The sequence below is a fragment of the Myzus persicae genome, unplaced genomic scaffold (assembly GCF_001856785.1).
Source record: "Myzus persicae strain clone G006 unplaced genomic scaffold, MPER_G0061.0, whole genome shotgun sequence".
NCBI lineage: Eukaryota > Metazoa > Arthropoda > Insecta > Hemiptera > Aphididae > Myzus > Myzus persicae.
The window spans coordinates 701,479-727,730 of NW_019104067.1; the positions used below are offsets into that span (position 1 = coordinate 701,479).

Sequence of the window (26,252 nt, forward strand, 5' to 3'; positions counted from 1 at the left end):
TAATTATTCTTGTATTCTCTCACTGCGGTATGTGTGTACAATCATTTGAAACTCAGTTGAAGGTATTTTATTAAATTGCTATTATATTATAACAATTAACAAACATATATGTACCGGGTACCTACTAGACAGATTTTTTTCGTACTCGACCCATTGACTTTCATATATTTTGTAGATTTTTGTTTATTACTTCTTGTACAATTTTAAAGTGTTATTATACTATTATACTAATTCTAATAACTTTTTTAATCAGATAATAATAAGAATGTCATAGAATTTCAATTTTCTAGACATGTTATTGTTTGATTATAAAACTAAAATGATCAGTTACGTAGTATTAGAATAAAATATATTAAATGATTAATTACATCGAAAAAAGACTTTACACATCGTATAAACTACGAAATTACATTAACAATGTCGAAAAAACATGTGAATAAAAGCATATGGCTGAAAAACTATATAATTAATTGCATTTACATTGTTATTTATTAAATTTATTCAAATTATGTATTTGAATTAATTATTCAACTTGTATGGTCCAAAACCCCACTAAGCGTTAACCCAGAATAAACATTTTTTTTTTTATTTCAGTTTTATTGAAAATATGATAAATTGTTAATACTGTTATGTTCAACCATTTTAATTTTTAAAATAGCAGTGACTATACAACTTACCATTTAAAAAATAGAAAATAATCTATATTTCATACATAATGCGCATAGTATATTATAATTTTTTTTATACCACATCGTGTCATCCGAATTGATAGTTACTGCAGGTGCACCATTTAATCCCTAGCGTAGAATATGTATTCACATCTTATTTTTGTAAAACACTTTATTTGGCCTAATGAAACAAAGTTGATGCGTTGGTATCTGTTTTAAAACTGATATTGAGTTAGTATTTTGTTCATACTTTTTTTTTTAATTTGAAATTAATTCGCATTGTAATGTGGCAATTAACTATCTACACCAAGAGAAAATATCAATAACAGTTAATATATTTGATAATGAAGAACAAATAATAATTGGACAGTTTGAGTACCATATAATTTATATTTTATCTACCATCTACTAAAACAACCATATGATTTTAGAATGGCCTGAAAATATTTTGGCACTAACAATATTATAAGACTGAAATAATGAGCTTCGATCATGAAGTACTGATGTACTCATACACGCTTATATTATGTTTCAAACGTTTTGATAATTTGATGATGTTAAGCTCCACCGGTTTACATTTTATAATTAGGTTCTATATGATAGTAAATGTAAATTATATGTTTTTAATTTTACATTTTGTATTAGTAAAAAGCTGCCTTTTTGTGAACAGTCGTGTGATTTCATTAATGTTCTATTTTTAATAAACAAAACTGGAAATAATTTGGAAACCTGGAATAATTTTGTAAGTACTGGATATAATTTTTAATGCTCTAACGCATACTGCAGACCTCATCCAGCAGGCGGTTGGTTTATATCATTTTTGATGTTTTCAAATGAGATATCATCGTTTCGTGGCAATTGTATTTATAAAGAGACTGGAATAGTTATAACTACCAATAATCATGGTTAATAATATTTGTAATATATTTTGTGACATTAGTTCGTCGTCGACATGTTTTGTGAGCCGGTGAACGGTCGTGCGTGTTATCCAAGCAATTAATCGGTTCAATGGTTTTTCAAAATTAATTCACAATTACCGCGAGGGAAACCGACACCGCCACCATCGCCACTACCGCCACCACCGTGCCGTTCTACATGGAATAGAGACTGCTGCTAGGACGATCGGAGAGTGTGTAATAATTTCGCAAATTCGGGAGACGGCGAGATCCGGATCAGCGGTGACGTGGTACAGGGGGGGGAGATGTTAAAGTTTTACCGAGACGGTGGAGAGGGTGAAAAGCACAGGAAAAGCCTACGATTAAATCGCTCGCGCGCGCGTCTAGTTTGTTACGCAATCATTAGTGGAATAATAAATCACCCCCGACGACTGGCTTCTGGCCACCCATCCCCTCGCAGACCGTATAACCACCATCCCGCCCAACCGTTTCACGCCACGATTCCGGTTCCTCCCCTCCCACCCACCCATTCCCGGTCTTGTGACCTAGGTCCCGAGACCTGTCCGCCGCAAACTCTTCCATCAGGATAACCCGCGTATCCACTTCTTAATTGCTTGATAAACGATTCTCCTGCTGAAATGGTTGTGATGGTGGAGTTGCGTGGAGGTCGGAAAGTGTGATGGGAGGGTAAAAAGGGTAGGGAGGTTTGGTGGCTCTAATTCGTTGTTGTCTGCTCTGTTGCAACCCTTCACTCCCCCTGCCATATGGGGTCGATGCGGCGACGACGACGCTATTTACTATTTTATGCGCGTTTTCGTCCCACGTCATTCCGGGTTACGAAATTCCATAAACAATTATTTTGTCGTTAGGGTCGACCAAAAAACAATATTATATTATATGCCATCCAACCATACGCCCAAACGTTGTGTGCGATACGTACTGCAGTGAAAAAAATGTGATTTTTATTGTTGTTTTAAACGAACGATCATTGTTCTATATACAATAGCTTGGCTATCGGTACGGTTTAAATAATTATCATACCAACCCATGCTTTCTCGAATGAACCGACCCCATAATTGTCGTGAACATTTCGAGCGAGTGTTAAACTCGTGAACAAGAAGATATGTTAGTTCTAGTGGTCGTACGAGATTATATGCAATCCCTAAATGTGGTTAAACTCTCTTCTCCCGAAAATTCCGCTGACATTGCGATTGTTTTCTCCTGAAATGCTTACATATTATAAACTGTGTTGTAAAAAATAGTTGGAAAATATACTTAAAATACTTATTATTAGGTCATTTTTTTACTAATGTATATTATTATTAATTACATTAATATTTATATATAGTATTTTTTTTTAATTGTAAATACTTTTTTTAAATGTAATCAAATACTTGAAAATATTTTTTTTAAGTCTTTAAGTACCAACCACAACTCAAATACTCTACAGCACAAAGTGTTATAAAACAATGTACAATGTACCTAATATTAAGTTGTTCTTCAAACCACGTTCTTTAGACTGAACAATTATTATATTAACTAAACAATTTTTTACATTTTATTCATTGTCATAAATATGATGAATAAGATATCACTATATTGTAATTTCTAACATTCTTGCGTATAACACAAGCTGTCTGTTACAATATTATTTGAAACGATTAAATCCAGTTTTAGGATTTTTATTGCAACACTCACACATCACACTTAAATGTATATAAATAAATATTAAATATTAATAACATACAATTTATAATGATAGTTAACACAATGATTTTAATGAACAATACACACACATTTACAACAGTAGTGGTTAATTATTTTAATTGCTTGCAGCGTGGCACAAAATATATTCAAAAACAATAAAAGTAACTATTAGAGTTGGTAAATATGGTAAGCAGAGCTAGTTAGATTATAAACGGGGTGAAATAAGATTGGTGAGAAAGTATAGTAATGTAAATGGTGTAAAAATATTAGCTCGAAATAAAAAAAACGTCATTGTTAATGCGGTGATGTAGATGGGCGAAGAGTGGGTTCGTTGTATTTTCATGAAAAAAAAACTTTCTGTTCGGGGATGGGAATTCTGAAGTGTTTACGTTTGCGACAGGTGTTTTCTCGACCCTTGTTGATGGTGACGCGACGGTGGCAGTATCAACTGCGTTTGAACGCAAATTCAAGCGGAAAACAGTGTTTTGATTATCCGGTATAACGTCGGAGTTGACGAAAGCAAATGATTATTTCCCTCCTATACGTTGAAGCCTTTTGTCGGTGTTTACATGTTTTTAACAAGGTCCTCGTTACTCTCCTTATTTTTATTTTTTCATAATCCATACTTAAATGGGCCTGGACGTTTGATGAGAATTGACGTTATAATATACCATATTATACCCTATAAACTTACATTAGGTAGGTTAGCACCGCGGTACATGGCTGGTTGCAATCATAGGCCCAAGACTAAGAGCTATATTGGCATAACGCCTGAATAATAATGCACATTTTATACTTCAGTATAGTCAGCCGATATCGGTTGTAGAACATCACAACTAATATCTCTTAGGCCTAATCCCATATATGTATTTTGTATAAATGAGCTGTTGCACTGAGTGCATAATCTTTGACCCCGAGCACGAAGTGCATTTTTGTAACAACGAATGGAACAAAAAAAAAATTTTTGTTATTCATTTTTAGTTATTAGTAATATCTTATTACACGGTCGTTATATCATTTACTCTATAGGTGGTACCGTAGTTTTGTACAAGGCAATAAACCGAATAACTATTTTGGGCAAAAATAACATAATATATTATATTTTATAATTTGCGAAGTAATAATATAATTTACAAACTGATTAAGTATACCTCCTACATTATGCAGTCTTATCGTATCATTATAAATTATAATACTTAATAAACACGAAACTAAAACCATACGTTCTACTGGCGCGTATCACTGCACATCACGTTCGGAGGCTGATAAAGTTTGTGCATTAATATATGTATACAATATGTTTATGTGGGATACCACATCTTCACATATAGTAAATTCGTCATCTGAGAGTTAAATAATGTAAACAATACGCATGTACGATTCAGCTGTAAATCATCTTTCCTTATAATGTAATATCATATCTAATTGAACCTTTAAAATCAACTAGGTATCATTGTAATAATTATTATTTTACCAAACGTACATTTAAAAAACGAAAAAAATGTGTTTATAATTAATATTGTATTAATATAAATTTTTATCGTATAAAATCTTTTCATGAATTTTTTTTTTTTACCATCATTTTTTCACTCCCATTACATACATCTATACCTAATAAAATAATACCTAAGTATAACAATAGCGTATAATTATATCTCCAAATAAACATTGAGTTATATGATATATGTACAAGTTAAAAACTCAATAGATGGTACCTAATAACCTTTGCTAAATAATTACATAGTGATTAATTGAAAAACAAAAATATATTTATCCAAAATATTGTAGCATGAAAGCAACTTAATACTTTTTAATAATGTTGTACACTACTAATGCTTACGAATTACTAATCAAAATAATTTAAATTAAAGCTACTTACATTAATCTAAATGCATGTCAATTACCAATGCAATTCCGGAAGATCTGTGTAACATAATTCAAACGTCGAAATTGCTCAGCAAGTGGAAAATTAATTAGTATTTGAATCGAAAGGGTAAAACTAAATAAATGGCATACTTTTTGAACTGATGCCGGTGGTAGCGATTAGTCTGAGAAAATATTTTGTTTCTCGAAATTCAAAAAGAAAACAAGATTTAACACCTCTTCTGGAAAGACATTCTTCCTCATAGATATTGTCCTATCAATATAATAATGTAACAGGTTCTCTAAACGTATGTTTAAATATATATTTCATTGATATCAACTATCAAATCTAATGTTTATTTTGAAACAATAAATGTCAGACCATTCAAATATAAAATTAATATAAAATTAAAATTTCATGCAATTACTTGAATTTAAGTTATTTACACTTCCATTAATGCACTTAACTGATTGTGTCTACATAGTCTTAAATAAATCATAGTTGCCAAATAATAAGTGAAATAGTTTTTAAATACAGCTTTCGTGTCACTAGATCTTTCCGGATCTTATTTTTCTTGTCGATAATATTCATTCAAACTAATAATAAATATGAATAAGCACGTGCGTGTATGAGAGTTCAACGTCTCATCACGAAAAACATATTTTCTGACTTCTGAGAATTTCGAACGTTCGTCGTCAATCGATCTCGCACACCATCCATGTACGTATGATCCTCTACCACTACCGCGGTTTTAAAATACCTAGGTGTGATGGTATTCCATGCATGCACGCATCCAAATTGCCTATGTGCTTTGCCTTGTAATCAATACGGCGGCAATAGTGCTACTGAAAGTGCCTTTTATTTCAGTGTATAACCGCGGTTCATTTAACTTTGCTTTCGGAGTAGAGATCCTTTTACGTGACTTTCAAACATCACGAGTACGTATAATTGTGTGTATGTGTGTGATCGCATTGTTACGTTTTTCGGACTATTATATTAAATGGTTGTTTTTGTTTTGTAATTTTGGTTTAACTTTAAACATCCATCGCCCTCATTTTGGACCTTATTCCTTTCCGAGTGGACGGCCAAGGTCCGATGACAACGACGCGGTTGATTCTCCTCGACAAGCCACGCGCCACCACCAAAGAGCTTACAATCACTAGGGTTCAAGTAACACTGCAAGCAACAACAATTAGAGTTAATTCCAGGGAGAGTAGAAAAAAATAATTTTTTGACACTCTTCTATGTTGTATCTAAAGTCAACTTAAATTAAATAAATAAATACAAATCGTACGTGCTCATTTAATCTTGATTAAAGAAACTTCATAAAATCTTCCTTTTTATCGCACTCAAAGTTCCATTATAAAGTATTAGTAGGGAAATTTAACTTTTCGTGCGTTGATCCTAACTCGAATGTGATCAGAATTAATAATTCACTTTCAACGCCGATGGCCTCTTAGATATTCGTTTTTCAATCTATTTGCACAAAATAAACGATATCGAAATCGACAAAAACTAAGGAATTGAACCGAATGTAACGTGATCGATAATATCAGTTGGACGAGAGCTCAGGTTAGGTGTGTGTGTGTGGAGAGGAGTGTTGGTCGTTGTCGATTTATGGTCACATTTTTTTCTCGGAAGAGAACGAATAACATTCTAAGTCTTCGAGAAATTGGCACCAAACACTTTATTTTGACGGTTTTTATTCCCTATTTATTGAGGCATTTAAAGTTGGCCTTATAGCCGGATTTACTAAGATGGTTCAACGAAATAATATTTCCACACACTAAATCAACTTATTTTAATATAAAAGTTACTATTATAGTTTTTCAAGACACCCGTATAGCTATAATAATAGCAAGTATAATAAAGCAATTTTCATTATAAACGTAATCTCTACCAAACAACAATAAATATATTTTACATCCCTATCAGGTATACCAACTCAATAGCATTCTGATATTAATTTATTTTATGAGGATAGGCCCTTATACTTATCAATAATAACTTGTACCAATAATCAGAATTTCTGTGCATAACAATATCCTAAAATGTTATTTCATCAATCACGGTTTTTTTGTTTTACTTGTGATAAGTAAAACAACATTTTATTAACTATTGTAATTTATTGCAATCGAATCTTGACGGCTTACACAAATATCTGTAATGATTATGTCAAAAATAATATAGTATGCATAATTTGTAACGCACATAATTACGTATCATATCATTGTAGGTTGTAGTGCATAACAAGTTATAATAATGATACCAAATTAAAATCTATAACAAAATAAAAAGTTATAATCTACAACAATTTAGACAAAAATATAATATAATTGGAATTAAACATTTCAAAAAAAAAAAAAAAAATATAATGTTATTACCAAAATAAGAACGATACTAAATTGATCTGTTAAAACTTCATCAGTATTATTAATACTCAAAAACCGTTTTCCATTGTTTACACGAGTTGGAACCATAAATTCGGGTAATTAATGTAGGAACGCATGGTGGTGTTATGGTGGCTCAAGGTGATGTTGGCATTAAATTAATTAATTACCGGTAATACTGCGTGCATTATTCAAATTGTTTTATCAAGCTGCGATAAATAATAACAATAATCTATGTGGGCTTTTTCACGGTTTACTAGACGCGCGCAACCAAAATAAAAACGATAATCGTTGTTGACGTACCGCTAAAATAAAAACCAAAATGTCAAATACCTACCAATATACGAGTGCGTATAATGTGTATACATGACACGTACCATAGTGATGCGTGTGATGACGGAACGAAGTTGATTTAAGAGCTCTAGAAATAAAATGTTAAAAAAACATTCAATTATTGTTTTTGAGTTTTCACTCGTCGTGTTTTCACAAGCAATTTGATTTAGTGGGGCCCTATACAGCGTCCGTGTGTGTTTTGTTTAGCCCACCGTTTGACCGCAGCCCTTCGACAGTCGAATTCACTATTTACGGCGGCAGCAGCTATTGCGTTGTTATCAATTCGTACGGCACAGTTGGCTTACTCCAGAACGCGCAGAACATTTTTAATATAGGTCCCCCGTATGAACCCCACATGAACCAGCGAGATGTACTGAATAAAAAACAACCGATCGAATAAAAAAACGTCGACAGTAATTATTATTATTGATAACAAGAACCTGCAACGTCCATCACCATCATTATCGCCGTTATTAACCCTAAAATTCACACTAATTATTCTCAGGTATCGGTGATGTTTAATGTTCAAATGACGTTTCATATATTGTACAAACATATTTTTTGGCCTGTAATAGTTATGACCCCACGGGCTAAAAATACTTAGCCTGCCATCAAAAAGGACGTGTCCGCGACGAAGATAGGTGGGTAGATATAGGTATTATAAAAAGCCCATATCCGATGTCGTTCGATATTTTCTCATTTTTCGGTGTGAACTTTCGCAGAGCACACATTGTGCGTTTTGGCTGCCTCTCTCTTCGTTCGCCAAACACCACTGTCCTATATATAATATAATACAAAACACACACATACACTCTTACATGCAAGTGTGCAACACACCGGCCGTATAATACTCATACCTACCTTAAAACGATCCACTGGCAAAACGCTTTAAGGTCATATTTCATTTTGAATTATTATACACCATCAGCAGCGGTAGAGTGTATGTGTGTGTCGGTGGGTGAGCTCAAGCTCTGGTAACCAGGTTTTAATACGGTCACTGCAGGTACCATTGCTGCCACAGTCGATGGAATGAGTGAAGGGGGGGGGGGGGAGGAGTTATATATAGGCCAACCATTCGCAACATTATTATTTCGGGTTTAAAATCAAACTTTAGCGAGTTACCTATTTTTCTTTTTTTTTTTTCATAGAAAGCGTCAGTCATTTACAAATCAAAATTTATTATACAATCGTTCACTATTTTTAACGTTTCTAATCATCATTACGTAGGTACTGCAATATATTTTTATAACTTAAAACACTAAATATTAATAATGTCAAGTGGAAATGGAAAAGTTCTGTTTTCGAAACCAATGAATACAAATAAAACTGAAGTATATTTTCTAAGCCAATTCGCTGCGATTCTTTAATTTATTGTTTGATTATTTTTATTGTATAATTTGTGAAAATAATAAATTACCATGATATATTCAATTTAAAAACAATAAGTAGTATAATAAACATAATCTTTGCTTAAATCTATGCTTGTATACTAAATAAATAGGATTAAAAAAATGATTACATTATTTATGAGACCGCATAGACTGAAATTGTTTTAATATTTATGTAAATTACTCATATTAACTTAATCCTTTAATACGTTTTTAATTATATATGTGTACTAAAAATATACATTTTTTTATCCTTTTAAATGCTTGATTAAATATTTATATTAAATAACAGTATTTTAATAACATTAAGAAACCATTATTCCATATTAATTAAAATAATTTAAAGATTTCTTTATTGTAAATGATACGTTACAAAGTTTCACCGAAGTGAATGTTAAATTGTTGAAGAAGAAGATGTGTTGTTTTTCATTATAATGTTATGTAATTTTAACAAAATTGGGTCCAAAGGTTCATCCTAAAAGGCAATTTTCTATTTCCACATTATAAAAATGTTTTTGTTTATTTTTAAGATTGGTCACATTGTGTGCTTATTGAAAATTTCTAAATCCTTTCAGTATTTTTAAGATACAACGCAGTCATGTTGTCCTAAACTTTTAAGACAATAGCTTAAAGTATATCTTATTTGTATTCAAATATACAAAATATCATATGCGGATAAATTATAAGATTATCTACAACTGTAAACGTGGTAGGTAGATAAACAAATATAGATTGTTCTTCGGATGTACTTCAAAAATACGACACCTAATTTTCATAACATTTTTGTTTTAATTTATTCTCTAAAACAAAAACTTTAATAACTTGAACAAATATAATTTATTTTAAAGATTCCAAATATTATATTATTTAGACTAATAAAAATATTTAAAATATTTATTACATAAAATAATAATATGTATTCATTTATGTATACTAATATACTTGCTGAGATTCTAAGCTTAATTTTTTTTTTTTGCTTAACCTAAAAATCATTAAAATGTAAGTATTTAAATTAAAACTTATGAAAACTTTTTATGTGTATACTACCCTACGTTATATTTTATAATATAAAATATAATTTCGTCACTATTCGTATTTTTTTCTTATTTTTTAAAAATAAAACTAATGTTGTTTAAACTTTTAACAAACCCAAAGTAACATCTTGAAAAAATGATTCATCTTTAAGGCAGTATATGAAAAAGTTAAGCAGTACAGCATAAAAACATTTTGGAAAAGTGTTTAAGACATAAAAAAAACATTTAGCGTTATAATATTTTAACGAAAATATATTGTCCATTACTTTTAAAGTCGTAATAGATCAAAATGTCAAATATTATTCATTCAATGATAGTAAAAACGATTTCCTTTTAAAAAAACAACATGGAAATCATACATTTTACTGGAAAGTATTCTATTCCAGAAGCTTTATTGATTTTCTAACTACGTGCCTGCAGCTGTTCTAATTTGTGATTGACTTGTCCCAATTTATAATTGACTTAAGAACAACTCTTAAGAATGCAACTATCTAATATTAATCCATTAAGTAAAATAAATGAACTCCATTGTTGGTTGAAAAATGGGTATTCAGTTCTCAATGTTAGCACAGTATTTTTTTTTATCGTGCTTAAGTTGTGAACATTTCTAAAAATTATATTAATATTGGTACATAAAATCATACGTATAGGTTAAAAATTATTAATTTGAATAAATTATACATCTTATAATATGCAACAGGCTAAAACGTTTTCGCTTATGTATTGATACAACTATAATATATGTGCAATCTGTAGGTATGCATTATCTTTGATTATAGATTGACTGTATAATTAATGGTATTATGATTAGATACCTAGATGTTACATACAAACAATAATAACCATGTTATTAAATAACAAATTTTGTATACTTTAAAATTTAAATTGCACTGATATTTTCAATATTACTCAGTTGTGCGTTTTTTCCGCATATCAAGCATTTTATAAATGCACAACAGGCCTCAGGGAAAAAGGAATGATAATCTACTAAACCTTATTATTTTGGAGTGGGGACGTGACATTTGCAAACATGTGTGGCTGTACGGCAGATTAGTGAGCTCACTGTTTTTACATGCATTATTCCAGTGACCCGGGTAATGAGACACTGGAGCTGTAATGGCATTGACTCTGGCGGTGTATAATACAACGAAAAAACGTACACACACACACACACACACACACACACACACACACATATATGAACATGCACATTATGCATGTATACTAGATGAGGCCTTTTGTTCGAGTACACGGCATGGCCTTTACAACGTGCACAACTAGACATGCACACTTGACAATACTGCCGACTCGACAACTTTGCTCTCTCTCTCTGTCTGTCTCTGTCTCTCTCTCTCTCTCTCTCTCTCTCTCTCTCTCTCTCTCTCTGTTCGGTTTGAGCAGTGGAACAATTGAGGAGCGCACGCACACTGTCATGTTTCAGAGTAGAGGGTGTTGCCATAGCCACAGGTCGAGTACTCTCTGTCGTCGCCTTTTTTATGTATAAATATATATGTCTCCATAAAGTAGGGCGGAACTTGACGTTGTCGCTTTAAAAAAAATTTCCAATGGGTAATGCATAAAAAAATCTCTGAAATTCCATGGGTATTAGAGGATAGGTAGGTACTGAGAAAATCCACTTGGCACCCAAAGACACAGCTTTCAAGTGCCCACTCGTGTAGACATCGAGGGAAATTTTCTTTTGTCAGTTATTTCGACGTGGCCCACTTGAATGAGTCATTTCAAATAAGTTCATTACGCCCTCTACCCCCGACAGTTTTTTTTATTTTTAAGAACTATACCGTAATAACGGCCACCAAAGCCTTTTCTCTTTTTGCGAAAAATTATTCTTTTAGATATCGCCCGTGCATTTTTTATCGACTTCTTTTATAACGTATCACCTATCTGTCAATCAAATAAAATATGCATAATAATAATGTATAAATTTACATTCTCCAACATTAAGTTTAAAATAGAAGTTATCTTTAATTTTAATTTGAAAATGCACACGCATAATACAGTTTAAAATCATTCAGACTGATGTTATAGTATTTCAACTACATTATTATACAAATTCTAAAATTATACGTTTAAAAAGAATTAGAATAATAAATTGTAAATAAACGTGATTCAACAAGAAAATTAACTGTGAGGATTTTTAAATTTGAACAATAGTTTATAGCTCAACCTTAAATTTAGATGTTTCACAAAATACATAAAATCCATTCTTATCAAATAGTTATTCTTTGGTGTTCCAGAAATAAGTAAAACACATTTGTGATTTTATCTTTAAACGTTTTTAACTTGACTATCAAACTTTTAACGACTATAACTCACGAAATGTTTTGGTCAAAATTAGACATATAAAAATATAATATATCGTCCTTATCGTAGTTACAGATATTTACAATTCTGAAAGAAACACAAAAATTTAAACTATTAACTACATTTACAATATTTTTAGTTTATCATAATAATAATTCTGTGGCACTATATACTATGATGGCTAATTAACTAGTCGGTAAAATTTAGATTGAAGGTACAATTTAAGGAAGTACATTTATGATATTATAAGATTTTTATACGTTCTTATATTACAGTGGTCTCAGATATGCCCGCAATAATTCACAAAGAAATGATTTTTATCATTTTTAGTAATTGCATTAGGTGATTTGTGATCATCGATATGAAGATATAAGTAAAAAAAAAATAAGGTTTACGCTTTTAATTTTAGTTTGAGACTACTGCAGTATAAACAGATCGTCATTATATCGAACATTATATTTAGTACACGAATATTGTTGTTTATTAAAATTTAATGTAAATTATGTGTAAATGATTAATGATATTTGAAAAATATTACTTTTTTTTTATTGAGTTAAGGCTTTAACGTCTACGGCCATAGCCCTGTACTTGTTTTTATAACTTGTAAAATGAATGATAAATTGATGTAAATAACTATGAATTAAACAAACTATTGATTATACGCATAATATGTATATTTTATAATTGTTCTAGTTTTGCTTGCCTGTACATAATAGTACCTAACAATAATTATGCTTCATTTTGGAAAATGTTGAATACTTTATTCCCTACAAAATGAATTAAAATGATTGAAATGTCTGCATGCACTGGTGTTCGAATTGTTTCCGATCGCGAATTGTCCTGATCCTTTTGTGCACATTTCGTTTTGGTCGGATACGGATTTCTTTTTTTTTTATCGTTTTAATCCCGCGGGCGCGTTTCCGATGCACCACGCCCGGATGTCAGTTATTTACTTCCGGTTGGGTTCAACATAAAGGACGCAATCAAGTCACGGTGAACAACACCCCCAACGCCCAGCCTTGCACAAAATTGTTAAAGGTCTTTCGAGTCATTACAAAAAGAAAGAAAAAAAGCGATCGTTTACCGCCGCCACCGTTGATGGAATATGAGAAAGACGGCGACAGTGGCGGCTTCTACCAATGAGATTGCGTCGGATAATCACCGATAGTCTTTCCAAATACGTCCGTATTAATTCCACATCGGCTTCCGTAATCGGATATATTCTGGAAAGTTGTTATCAGTGATGAACACCGGTGAAAAGTTGCTGTCATTCACAGGAGTCACGTATTTCCCAGCCCCTTTGTGTACGCCAGTTTTCCAATTATTAAACTAGTCTTTTTGTGATGGTTTTAACTATTTATCTCTGAGTTTTTCGAATCCTTTTCTCCTTGTTCGCATACACTAGTCTTGGCAGGCGCCTATGGAAACTGCGGTGACTTTCGCATGCTCTCGAGTTGTTCAAACGCAATTGATAAAAAGGTTATAACGGGAAATCCACGATGGTGCCGCGGTGGCGTAAAACTTATCCGTGAGGATTGTCGTATATTATTTCTTAATTTTAATCCATCTGGTAACCGATGTTTCTCGAACCGAATTGATCTCTTCCGCATCCTTATGGGATTTTTATTTTCGTTACTCCTCAAATTCATTCCCTCTCAATTAACATTCTCTATTGCACATATAACTTAAGTTATTTCCTTGTAATAAATATTTATTGGTTTTGATCGGAACAACGATTTTAAGTGCTTAACGATTCTGGTTTTACTCAATACGATTTTAAGTATAAATTCGTCTTTTAGAGATTTTCATTATTGTTATCATCATTATTGACTTAAAATGTGCACATCTATTTTATTATATATAGCTTTCTGCGGCTGTACACTTAATCTTTGGAGTATTGGATACAGATGAAAAAATTCTCTTTTTTTATAAGTTACTTATGTCGATTGTTGAATGTTGAATTGTCGTTTTTAACTATTAAGTTATGCATTATAACATGTTATGTTATGATTATCTATTAATTAATTCTTTTATTTTTTTTACAGATCGATCCGAAAGTTGCGTTTCCGCGACGAGCACATCCGAAGGTAAGTGAAAAAACCATCATTATTTTCTTTTATTTATCATCGTTTATTATATTTATATATATACTAAAGAAAATTAGTTTTAAGTTGAAAGTTTTTCTCAATAAAACTAAAATGAGATCATGCGAGTGGTGGGGTATATTTGTAAAACATAGAACCAAATATTTCCCTCTCCAATGTTCTAGGTGGAATAGTTAATTTTTTTAAACCCATATTATCTCCATTGTTTAAACCAATCACCTTGTGTAGCATTGTTTAACGTTATTTCCATAATGATGTTTATTGGAGACTTGCCAAATTCATCTGGTAATAACTGAGTACAGATTCAAAAAATACCATTCGACTTAACGAAAATACAGATTTAATTTTCAAATTGTCGTCTATAAAATCTTTATTTTTTTATTAGCGTCAAAATAAACTATTATAGCTCAAACAATATTTAAGCAATGGCCATAAAAGTAATACAATTTCAAATCAGTTACATAAGTCATATAAATAAAAAAGTATGATAATAATCTTAAAATATTATTTTTATAAGGAAGTCTAATTTATAAAGATTTTCGTTTTTTTTAGAACCGTATCTATTATTGTTTGTACACTGACGTTGTAGGATGTTTACATTATATTATAAATTAATACAAGACTTTCAGACACGAAACAGCGAAGGTTATAACTTACAATGAATATAATATTATATTATTTATGTATAGTGTTTTAACTAACAGTTTAACTGTAAAATAGCCGCCGAATAATGACGAAGTATAATCGTCGCTATATAAGCTTAATTAAGTAAATATTTTTAACATTATGATTATTTGAGTTGGGGAATTATGGTCCGAATGAGATCCAATACCTACTGTAGCTATTCATAATAGACAATAGACAAAATAATATATTACAATAAATAATCGCAAAGAAAATGTCGGTGTAGTAATGACGTTTACGCGTCCATAAAGTGAAACCAAAATATTTACTATAAATCTTTTAAAGGTGTAATTTTACCGATTTTCCAGCGCAGTATTATTATTTCTTATCGTTTTATAATGCGAATCAATAATATTGGGTAACCCATGGCAATACGGTTAGAAATTCACCAGAATGTATTATATATAGGTATAGGTATAGTGAGTATACAAACTCTTTAACATGCCGGCTGTTCTTTGGCCATGCATCATAATATTACACACATTCCCTTACATAATGTATAACAAAAACGTACGAAAAACCTGTACAAAGGGTTACTTACACTTGACGAGCTAAGAGATATGTAGTTTGGGAAGAAAAAGGATGAATTATTTAACCAACGTGATCTTCCTACTGAAAACGACGTGTATTTTTTCATATGTATATAATATATATATAGTTTATTATTTATATTTTCCTATTTGTCGTCTTTTCGTAGACAAGAAAAACGCAGTGTACATTTTCTAGTTATAAAGGTAGGTACCTCGTTCAATTCCAGTGCGTTATTAAGCATCTAAAATCTACATATTATAGAAAATGTATGTGTGACACAATATGCTGGTTTTCTTATCCAAATTATGTCTGCAGTTGAACTATAATCATTTCCAAGACCTCATTTTTTTCAAATGATTTTAAAATAATTCTGATTCATAATTAATAGATACATAACACACGTTACATATACTATAACTTATTTTGACATGTAAAAATAAATAACATCAATATGTATGCCACTTTGACTGTTTACAAAAACAAAGTAAAAACATACGAGTTGGATCATGTTCTTTTGTACTTTTCTGTACTTTTATACGATGATCCATTTTCTTCCTTTCTTGCCAACACAAAAATGAATAGTTAAAAAAATTACTAATGTCCCTACAATATATGTTCAATGTCGATAGTGCAAATATTGTGCATTATATAACATATTATACATTTGACAGGTACATCGGTGTGGTTGGAAAATAATACTATAATGCTTGTCGTGTTTTAAAACTTCAATACGTTAGTATCTATTTCTACTTACGTAAAAAATCAAATTACTGCGGCTAGTGTAATGCGTATCGTGTAGCGAATGATATTAAAATAAAATGAGTTGTCCGTGTCAAGTCCTAATGAATTGCTTATTTTGCTAGAGTATAGTATATCCACGTGGCACGTACCAATATAATTTTAATGGTCTTACATTTCTCCATAAGCTAACACAAATGCAGTTATTGTTTTATGACAAAGTGTGGCGGTGTATTCAAAAACAATGACATTCGTAATGTAGACAAAAATAAAGAAAAAAGACCTTAAATAAATATATGAATAATTTTTTTTTACTCTTTACAAAGACAATGGAATGGGATTCAAATGCCGTACGTATGCATTTTGCAAAAGGGGTTTCTGCTCAGGGGAGCAAGCAGACACTCCGGTTCGTCCTGCACATATTGCCAATATTCCGAAATGCTGCCGGGCGTACATACATAATATTGTAGGTGGATTTCTTGGATACCTCGTTTTTATTGAAAAGTTCAAAAGCCGGATGACTTGTTGTGTTCTCGTTTAATAGAAATAATAAAAAAAAAAACCAGAAATTTCTTACACATAAAATGTGTGTGTGTGTGTGCACATCCAACCTACACAACGATACAAAAGAAAAAGAAAACGCCAACGGTTTTCCATTTGTATACGTTCTAAATGTAATTTATCCTCAATTTCACGCAAGAGGTTATTCAAATATGGTATTTTTTTTTACGTCTAATATCGGATGTTTTATTCACAATGACCATATTGCTGGGAATTTTTATCGTCGACGTAGCCTGCGCCTTCATCCAGCACCTCCGTTTAGTGGTTTTTATCATATATAGAGTATATACCTATAGATAGGTACGTATAGGTGTGTGTACAACACTGTATACATATTATATGTATATATATGTATGTATATATATTATATATATTGTTCTAGTCTGCCGTCTTTCAATTTATTTCCACAGCACAGCAACGAAAGTGGAAATTGCTTGTTAATAAATTAAACCCTTAGTAATTCTTTTTTTGAGCACGCCGCCGCGCCTTGCAGTTCGAATTTCGCTTCTTTTCTTTTATTTATTTATTTATTTTTATTTTTATTTTTTTTTTTTTGGCGGGCCAAGACACGAAAACGGAAATTATTACCGAGCAATATAAATTCCATCGGAACATTACACGACCGTCGCTGATAATAAATCACCGGTTGTTGTCAAGACGAGATACAATTAATATGATATTTTTTCCTCTCCGTTGCCGTCGTCTTCTTCTAAAATTAATACTGGCGAATAATGTTATGACGGGGAAACGAACGAAAATAATCCGACTGCGACACTACCTCATGGGCGCCGCCGCCGTCACCGCCAACTCGTTTCCAACACAACTCTGGTTCGAGTGAATCATTGTTCAGCCAGGCACTATATACACTGTTTAATTTAATGGGACATTGGAGTTTTGAACTTTAGCCCAATATGACAGCTATTAAGTTTTGTTTTATTGACCTTTGCAAAACCATCCTATAACCTTTATATTGGGGCCAGTCTCGCATTTTGTCTGTATCTCGTATTTAAACTGCCAGTACACGTTATATACCTACATTATATATACGCTTCACATGATAGGTACTTCAATAAAACACAGAATGCATATAATTTAATGTAACAAACATATTGTATTGTAATCAATAACCGTCCAAAATAAATTTATCATACAATTTAGTTTAGTTTTCCTCGTCTATTTATATAATTATATAATAATATGGGAATATAGAAAATTTCCTGTTTGTGAGAATTGCCGTTAGTTAGTAAGATAGACGATTATTATGGTTCGAATCTGCCAGTTGTAAATTATTTGTTTATTTTAATAATTAGAATTACATGCTATAGTATTAAAGTATTTTTTTTTTAAATATAATAAAAACAGTGTACCTCCTATGTACCTTCTGATGTTAGATGAATTGTCACGAATTTGTAACCCACAGTCCAATCTGGTGCGGTGATTTGCGTTTGCAGGATATCAATCAGTTAATATACGCTTCTCTCGGCTCTCAGTCTAAAATATCAACAATTATTTTACAGGTTGTGGAAGAAAACACGTACCTTTCATTAATAATATTACGATTTATAGTCAATTTCCTGTGTCTTGCTGAAAATAAACGCATTGTATCATAACAGTTATGCATTTATGAAAATTTATATATTTTTTTTAAATTTTGCATTGGTGTGCTTGTTAGTAATTTTATTATTTCTACAACCTTTTTCCATTAGCCGATTAATAGTTAAATTTATAAAAATATAAACTTACCTGCAATAGTTCTCTGCTGGGGCTTCGTTCCTATGTAATATAACACTTCCTGTACAGCCGACAAGCCTGCAACCCTATATAGTGTTTGGAATGTCTGATAGGATTTAAATTTATGATGTAACCTAACCATAATAATTTTAGTTATCACATCACAAGTATTTCAACATATTATTATACCTATGTCATTCCACATAATTTAAAAAAGTAGTTCTGTTTCATGCATTTTTTATCATTTTTAAGCATTTTTATTTGTATGATATTATTTTGGTGGTATAAAACAAACTATTTTATTTTAGTGAAATATGTTCTGAAATAAACTAAGAATTTATTTTTAAAATAGAAGAATACAATTTTCAGTATAAATATTTAAATTATTCAACGAATATAATTCGAAAATGTCATACAATTTTTTAATTAAATTTTAATCTTTTATAATATAAACAAGATGTTTTGAAAAATCTTTTTGATGTTATTTGAAGTTTTATCATTGGTAAACGACCATTGCTTTGAAATTACACTCTGTGTCTATTTTGTCGATCTTTGAGTACTAAATCCTTTTCATGTTAGTCTAATTGGAACCATTGAAGCGTGTCGAGAAAAATACTTACAGTGTATTAAGATGGCCAACCTGAATGAAGGTTGTTTTCATTTTAATTAATGTACAAAGTCTTTTCACATTGGCCACATTTTAAAAGAAGAAATTTTATTTAAAATACATTTAAAAAACTATACTTCAGTTAAACAATAATATTTTATTTTTAAAATAACATCTTAATTCAATTTTGTTTTTGTTTTATTCTGTTATTATTGACACAAAACAACATGTATATTTATCGTTTAATGTGATACCTAGGTATATACACACATAGTCATTAAATCAATGATTACTCCGCAGCTTCCTTTACTAAAATTTCAAACAAAAAACATTTAAATATCTTTATTTGGTTTTATTACGTAGGTATCGGAAATCTAAAAAAGTACAATTTCTAGTACACGCGTACAAGCCAACCGTTTACACTCTCGTCTGACCTCGCAGTCATGTGTGGTCCAGTCACATTCCAAAAAATTATAAGACTTGTGGCGGCGGTGGCGCCTTCGCGGCGGGTAAGACCTATGACGATAACGTACGATCGTCAGGGATGAGATAGCGAGGACAATTTTTTTTTTTACTATGGAAAAAACTGTACTCATCGTAAACAGCTGACGACGACGACGACGACGACGCATTGATGCATAATCGACGTGTCCTCTACTCGGACGAGACATAGCTGCACAGTACGTACTCTGTTAACTGTAATGTTTTTCGTCCTGCGGTGCCATAGTGGCGCTTTGCCGGTGCCCATAAGAGTATTGTTATTATTCGTTTAGTTCCTTACGTCGCCCGCGTGTGTGTTTGGTCCGCGTTTTATAATAATTAAAAACTCGCTCGCTACTGTATAATAATAATAATAATAATAATAATAATAACAGTGATAATAGTTGTTATGATAATAATAATACATGTTATTTATAACACCTATGTATACATATACACACGCGCGCAGACACCGACGACCCGACTGCGTTTATTATGCACACAATAAATACTGAGCGCGCGTGTATTAAAAATCATACACACGCATTGTGTTATCGTCGGCGTATTGTACGTATTATACGTTTTAGACGAACAACGAGCGACTCGAAGTTTATAAACTTTCGACGTTCCCTGCCCTACACACACACACACACACACACACACACCTACCCGCCCACCCACACATGCGTATATATTATATACACGCGCGCTGCTGCTGCGACTGATGGGACGACGGGGGTATAGCGAAATGGTTTTTTGCGGGGGAGGAGAGGGTGCAGGTCTGCCGACGGTCTGGGGACGGAATAAATTGCTCGTAAGTCATACTGTGTTCCTGTACGAGACATTTCATTATTATATATATTATTATTATAAGCGCACAAGCGCGCTGGCGCGACTTTATCGTTGTGTGTGCGCTCATATCGTCGTCAGAGTTCTTTGTGCGCTGTGTATGTGTACGTCGCCAGCGACCGAAAACTTTGTTCCGGTTTATCTGATACGCGAGTAGGTACCTCATGCCCCGCCGCGCGCTCAAAATAATAATAATAATAATAATAATAATAATAATAATAATGATAATAATAATGATGATGATGATGATGATGATGATGACGATGACGATGACGATAATATTATAGATGTATTATAATTTATAATAACATCGCGTATCGCGTGCGATGTAGACGTTTGGGGGCCGACGGCTCGTGTAGGTGTACAATGCATATAACATGTATAATATAACATGGGTCCTATTATGTATATATATTGTTTATTTACATATTACAATATATATTATTATTATTATTATTATTATTATTATTATATTATATTGGGGCTTGCGCGCCTTTAAATTCAATATTATTCTTCTCGGTTCGTGAGTCAAAGCCCGTTTAATCCGAAGGATTGCTATTGCGCATTAATCGCTGGCGTTCGTCTAACGCCATTATATGCACCTGCTCTACTCCATCCTCGGTGCGTGTTCAGCGCACCCTGACTGTATATATAAATATATATATAATAATAATATAATATTGTGTTACGCGCCTTAAACAGCTCTCCTTTGAGAATTCGATATACCCCACCGTCGGATGTTGACATCGCGTTTTTCATAATAAAGTCATCGACTATGAGAATTACGAATTAGCGTCCGGACTTTTACTCCGTCGTTGATTGCGCACTACAATAAAAAACATTGTTCGTTTTCTCAAAAATAATTTAATGCCACCGTTACTCCATATGATAATATATATGATTTTGTTTTCCGTCGTTTTTCATATGATTTCTATAAACAACCATAAATTTGCATATTATTATCATACACGTATGTAGAGTATTTATATTTTCACGAGAAATACATGTTCGTCGACCGAATTTGTATAATATACGACTCTTGTGGAGAATCAAATCACCCGTGACATATTTTATTTTATATGTGTGTTGTGTAAACCTCCGGAATCTATAATTCTTTGACTTCTTAGATTTATTCCGTACACTACCACTACACCACCACCGTCACCACTACCATTGTCCGCCCAATAATTTACAAAAAGTTACTATAGTCAATGAAATCCGACTTGCTTATTCGAAGTCATTTACAAACAATGTTAACGACCGATATCGCTAATGACGCTGGCCAAGAAAGTTTCAGTTCAGCGAACACTGTTCTTACTCTTTACTTTTGACTTTGGAGTTTTTGTTCAGATTTACGAGAATTTATAAAATAGTTGCTTGTATTTTCTATACTTTTTTAATGTTTTTACCAACTAACCATGGAGATATATTGCTCAAGTATCAAATAAGTTATAAAAAATATATTATTATAAATAAACCATTCAAACGCAATTATTTTCTGTAAGTTTACACAAGTTACACCACAATATTATATGTTGTTTTAATCACCCTGAAACAAAAGGCATTCTACAGGAAGAGTGGTGATTTTGTATAGTTACAAGGACGATCAAAAATAAATTCTCACATTTGCATGTACAGACTACAGAGTATACTCACATAAATATATAATACAAGACAGTAGTCCTGTAATTGAGGCTTTAACTTAAATAAAAAAAATTAGTTATTGACAAGTAATTTATTAATTTTTATCAGAAACAATTTTTATTTCTTATACATCTACAGAAATCGATTGTGTTTTTAACTTAAGAGAAATTGTAATATATTTTTGTAGTTACTACCTATTTAATATTATAACGCTTCCAATCAAAAAGTTTTTTTTCGTAACTCCAAGTTTAAAGTATAAATAATAATATACATAAAATGTAGTTATATTAATACATTCTATGTATATTGTTATTATTATACACCACGTTATGTAATTATTTTGAATATCAGAATCTTAAACAGTTAGTATTACCATCGAGTTTATATTGTACAGTATTGTATACTCAATGGTATTACCTAACTATCGATGTGCATTATGAAAAAAATAATACTTCAAATTCACATTAAACAGCACTTTGATATTTTATATCCCTTCAAAAGTTCGTTGAAATAAATTGTTGGACATTGACTTATTTAGAATATATGTGACTTATACTTATGTACTATTGTGTGTCGTATCAAACAAATATTATGTTGTTGTTATAATTTCCAATAAATACTATTAACAATGTTATTATTTTAAATATGTGATAAAAACGTTTAATTTTAAATATTTTGTTACTAATATTATTATTAAACTAAATTCGACTTAACGAAGTATAATAATAATTTCACGGAAAACCATAATGTCTAAATTATGCAAAACAATACAAAACAAAATAATAGGTATTGAAATATGAAATTACTTTATAACACGTGACCTTAAAATATATTAGAAAATGCGTTTATACTAGTGTTTACGGTTCAATAAAAACTTCTTTTTATTTTTCACATCATAATCTCTACTTATTATTAAGGATATATTTTTTGAAAACAATAATATAATCACAAAAATTACATATAGTGGAATACTAAGAGGATATGATAAACGTTTATTTATTACATATTTTTCAAACAATCTATTTTAACAAGACGTTATTTTTTATATTTCTCAATATTAAATATTAACACATAAATTACAAGGTAACTAGTTATAATATTATGTACGTGTTTTTAATCATTGAGTTTCTAGTTTGTCTATTATTTAAGCTACTTTTTTTAATGCAATTCTAAACGTTGTTCTATTTTATTTTACAAATTAAATTTTTTTTTTTTTAACACAATTTAATTTGATTATTGAGATTTGCATTAGTGCTGCACCGGCCAAGTTGCGTGGTTGTTTGGAAATCCATGAGGTGTGATCATACAAGGCCAATACGAAGTCTGTTTTAACGGTTTTTTCTTTTCTATTTCTGGAGTTTTTCATTCAATAATAGAATTGTTGGTTTCCCTTATTTCTTAAATTTTGTTTGTACCACTGAGTTTGCAATTTAATCTTAATTTGGTGTTTCGCATCTGGATAGGCTGTAGTATTTAAAAAAAAGTATTAAAGCGGTTTAATTAAAACAAATTAAACATGCATTTACAATTATTTGTATTTGATTTTTAGTCTTTTAGCCGATTATTTTTCTGATATCAGTCAAGTCTATAAAAACCGTAAACCTATAAATATTATAATACAACAAAATCCATTAGGAACATTCGAAACCATTTTGTTGGTGAATTGTTGGATCGTGTCAGAACTCGAGAGTATTGTAGAATTGCCACCACCATGAATATATTATTTATGACTGCTATTCTCCCCTTAACTCGGGATCAGTTAATCAACGATAATTTTAATGGAACTCGAAGTTCCTCTTAACCCTCTACCCACCTACACTTGACTGTACATCAGCTTTATTCCAGAATCCTCGAAAATACCCTTTTCGTAAAATTCATTTAAAATGTATCGATTCACACTAATTTCAGTAAACGAAATCCGTGACAATAACGTAAATAAAACATAGGTAATGTTATTGCAGGAAGACGAAAATTGACTTTGAATGTAGATAGCGTGTCAAACTGTAACTGAACGTAAACTCAAAAATTACTCATTGTAGTGACATTTACAAATGTAAATCGCTGATTCGATATCTTTTACAAAACCTATTCATTTCATTGTAATTCAAATTCGATTTTTCATTTTCAACGAAATCGCATTTAATCTGTAGTATAAAAACATAATAAGATATTTATTTAAGCAGTTACCTTACTTTTGTACGCTTGTGTGAATTATTTTAAGCCTAACGTCATTTTAGGTATAGAGTTATTATTTTTGTTGCCTACTCCGTATGATATTATTCGGTATTATTAACATCGCAAAGCGTTTAGTATACTAAAGTACTAATACTATAGTGATCAATTAAGTAAATCTAATAAAAAATGTTGAACATGAAAAATTACTATAGACGCATAATTTAAAATTATCTCGTAACAATTTACATAATATAATTACGTATTATTTGAAATTCATCAAAAAAAAGTGCAATTAATGTACAATAGTACTATAATGTTTGTTCGTTCTAATTATGCATTATGAACGCAAGATTAATTTTAAACTGGGTTACAATACTAAAAAAAATTGAAAGACCGCAGCAGCTTATACAAAATTTAGTTTTGAACAATTTTTCAATTATACCAAGTTTGATATTATTAATTCGCTAATAACTGCAGCAAGCGTAATACTTTTGTTTCCTCTTTCATAACAATAATAATAATGAAAAAAAACAAAAAAATAATAATGATAATAATAATAATAGGAATCTTTGTCATTTATACGGGTAGAAATTAATTTCCAGCAAGCTTTCCGTGATTTCGTACATTCTTTTTTGTTTCCGGTCGGTTCACCCCTTCACACACACACACACACACACACACCAGCACGCGATATTATTATTACCCACCCGAGGCGACCCGTATAGTGTATACGATTCGTGTTCGGGCACTCTGATTTAAAACACCGCCGCCGCGATGTAACCATAAGGCGCGTTCCAGAATAAATGACCAACACGACATCCCGAGTAGGTAGTTTAATTAAATTCTGACGTGAAGCATATTTTATTTTACCGGACGACACAATATTGCAGTAATGCGCACTTTGTCTACAGACACGCGTGTTCTCAATCGATCTGTCTCGGCCAATTCCCCTATAATACTGGCTGTAGTGTAAGCTTAAAATATGTATAATACAGGGTTATTCAAAATGATTCATCCGATTTAAAGTGCTTGTATTATTTTATTTTTTAGGTTTAGAACAATATATGTTATACATTAAATAAAAAATAAAATATGTCAAGTTTAATTAACTGTATCTATAAATGTTCTATGTGAGCTCCTTTGGTTACACGAATAACATCTAGTCGGTAGTCAAATTCATACCATACTTTTTGCAGCATATCATTTGTAATTGACTTCATGCCTGTTGTTATTCGATTTTTCAATTCATCTAGAGTTGATGGCAATGGTGCTATGTACACAGTGTCTTTAACATATCACCCAAAAGAAATAATCACATGGCGTCAGATCTGGTGACCTAGGAGACCATCGGATGTATCATTTTGAATAACTATGTATTATTATAATACGCGTGGCTAACATTTTGGAAGTATTCCAATAACATAAGATTATATATAATATAACCTACATATACCTATACTCGCAGTGATCATGAACGTGTGCAGCAAGGGTTCTGGTATAAATGATGCCTAGGCACCACTGGCCATTTTTACATTTTGGCCCTAA

At 31.3% G+C, this 26,252-nt stretch overlaps 1 protein-coding gene across 3 annotated transcripts in view; it reads left to right on the forward strand.

Moving 5' to 3' along the window:
* Positions 1-26,252, forward strand: part of LOC111038287 (RNA-binding protein Musashi homolog Rbp6) — a 381,310-nt gene that overhangs the window by 241,612 nt on the left and 113,446 nt on the right. For all 3 annotated transcript variants that reach the window (XM_022321331.1, XM_022321333.1, XM_022321332.1), the window contains one exon: positions 14,648-14,689. In XM_022321331.1, coding sequence (XP_022177023.1) covers positions 14,648-14,689 — 42 coding nt within the window. The remainder of the gene's footprint in view (positions 1-14,647; positions 14,690-26,252) is intronic.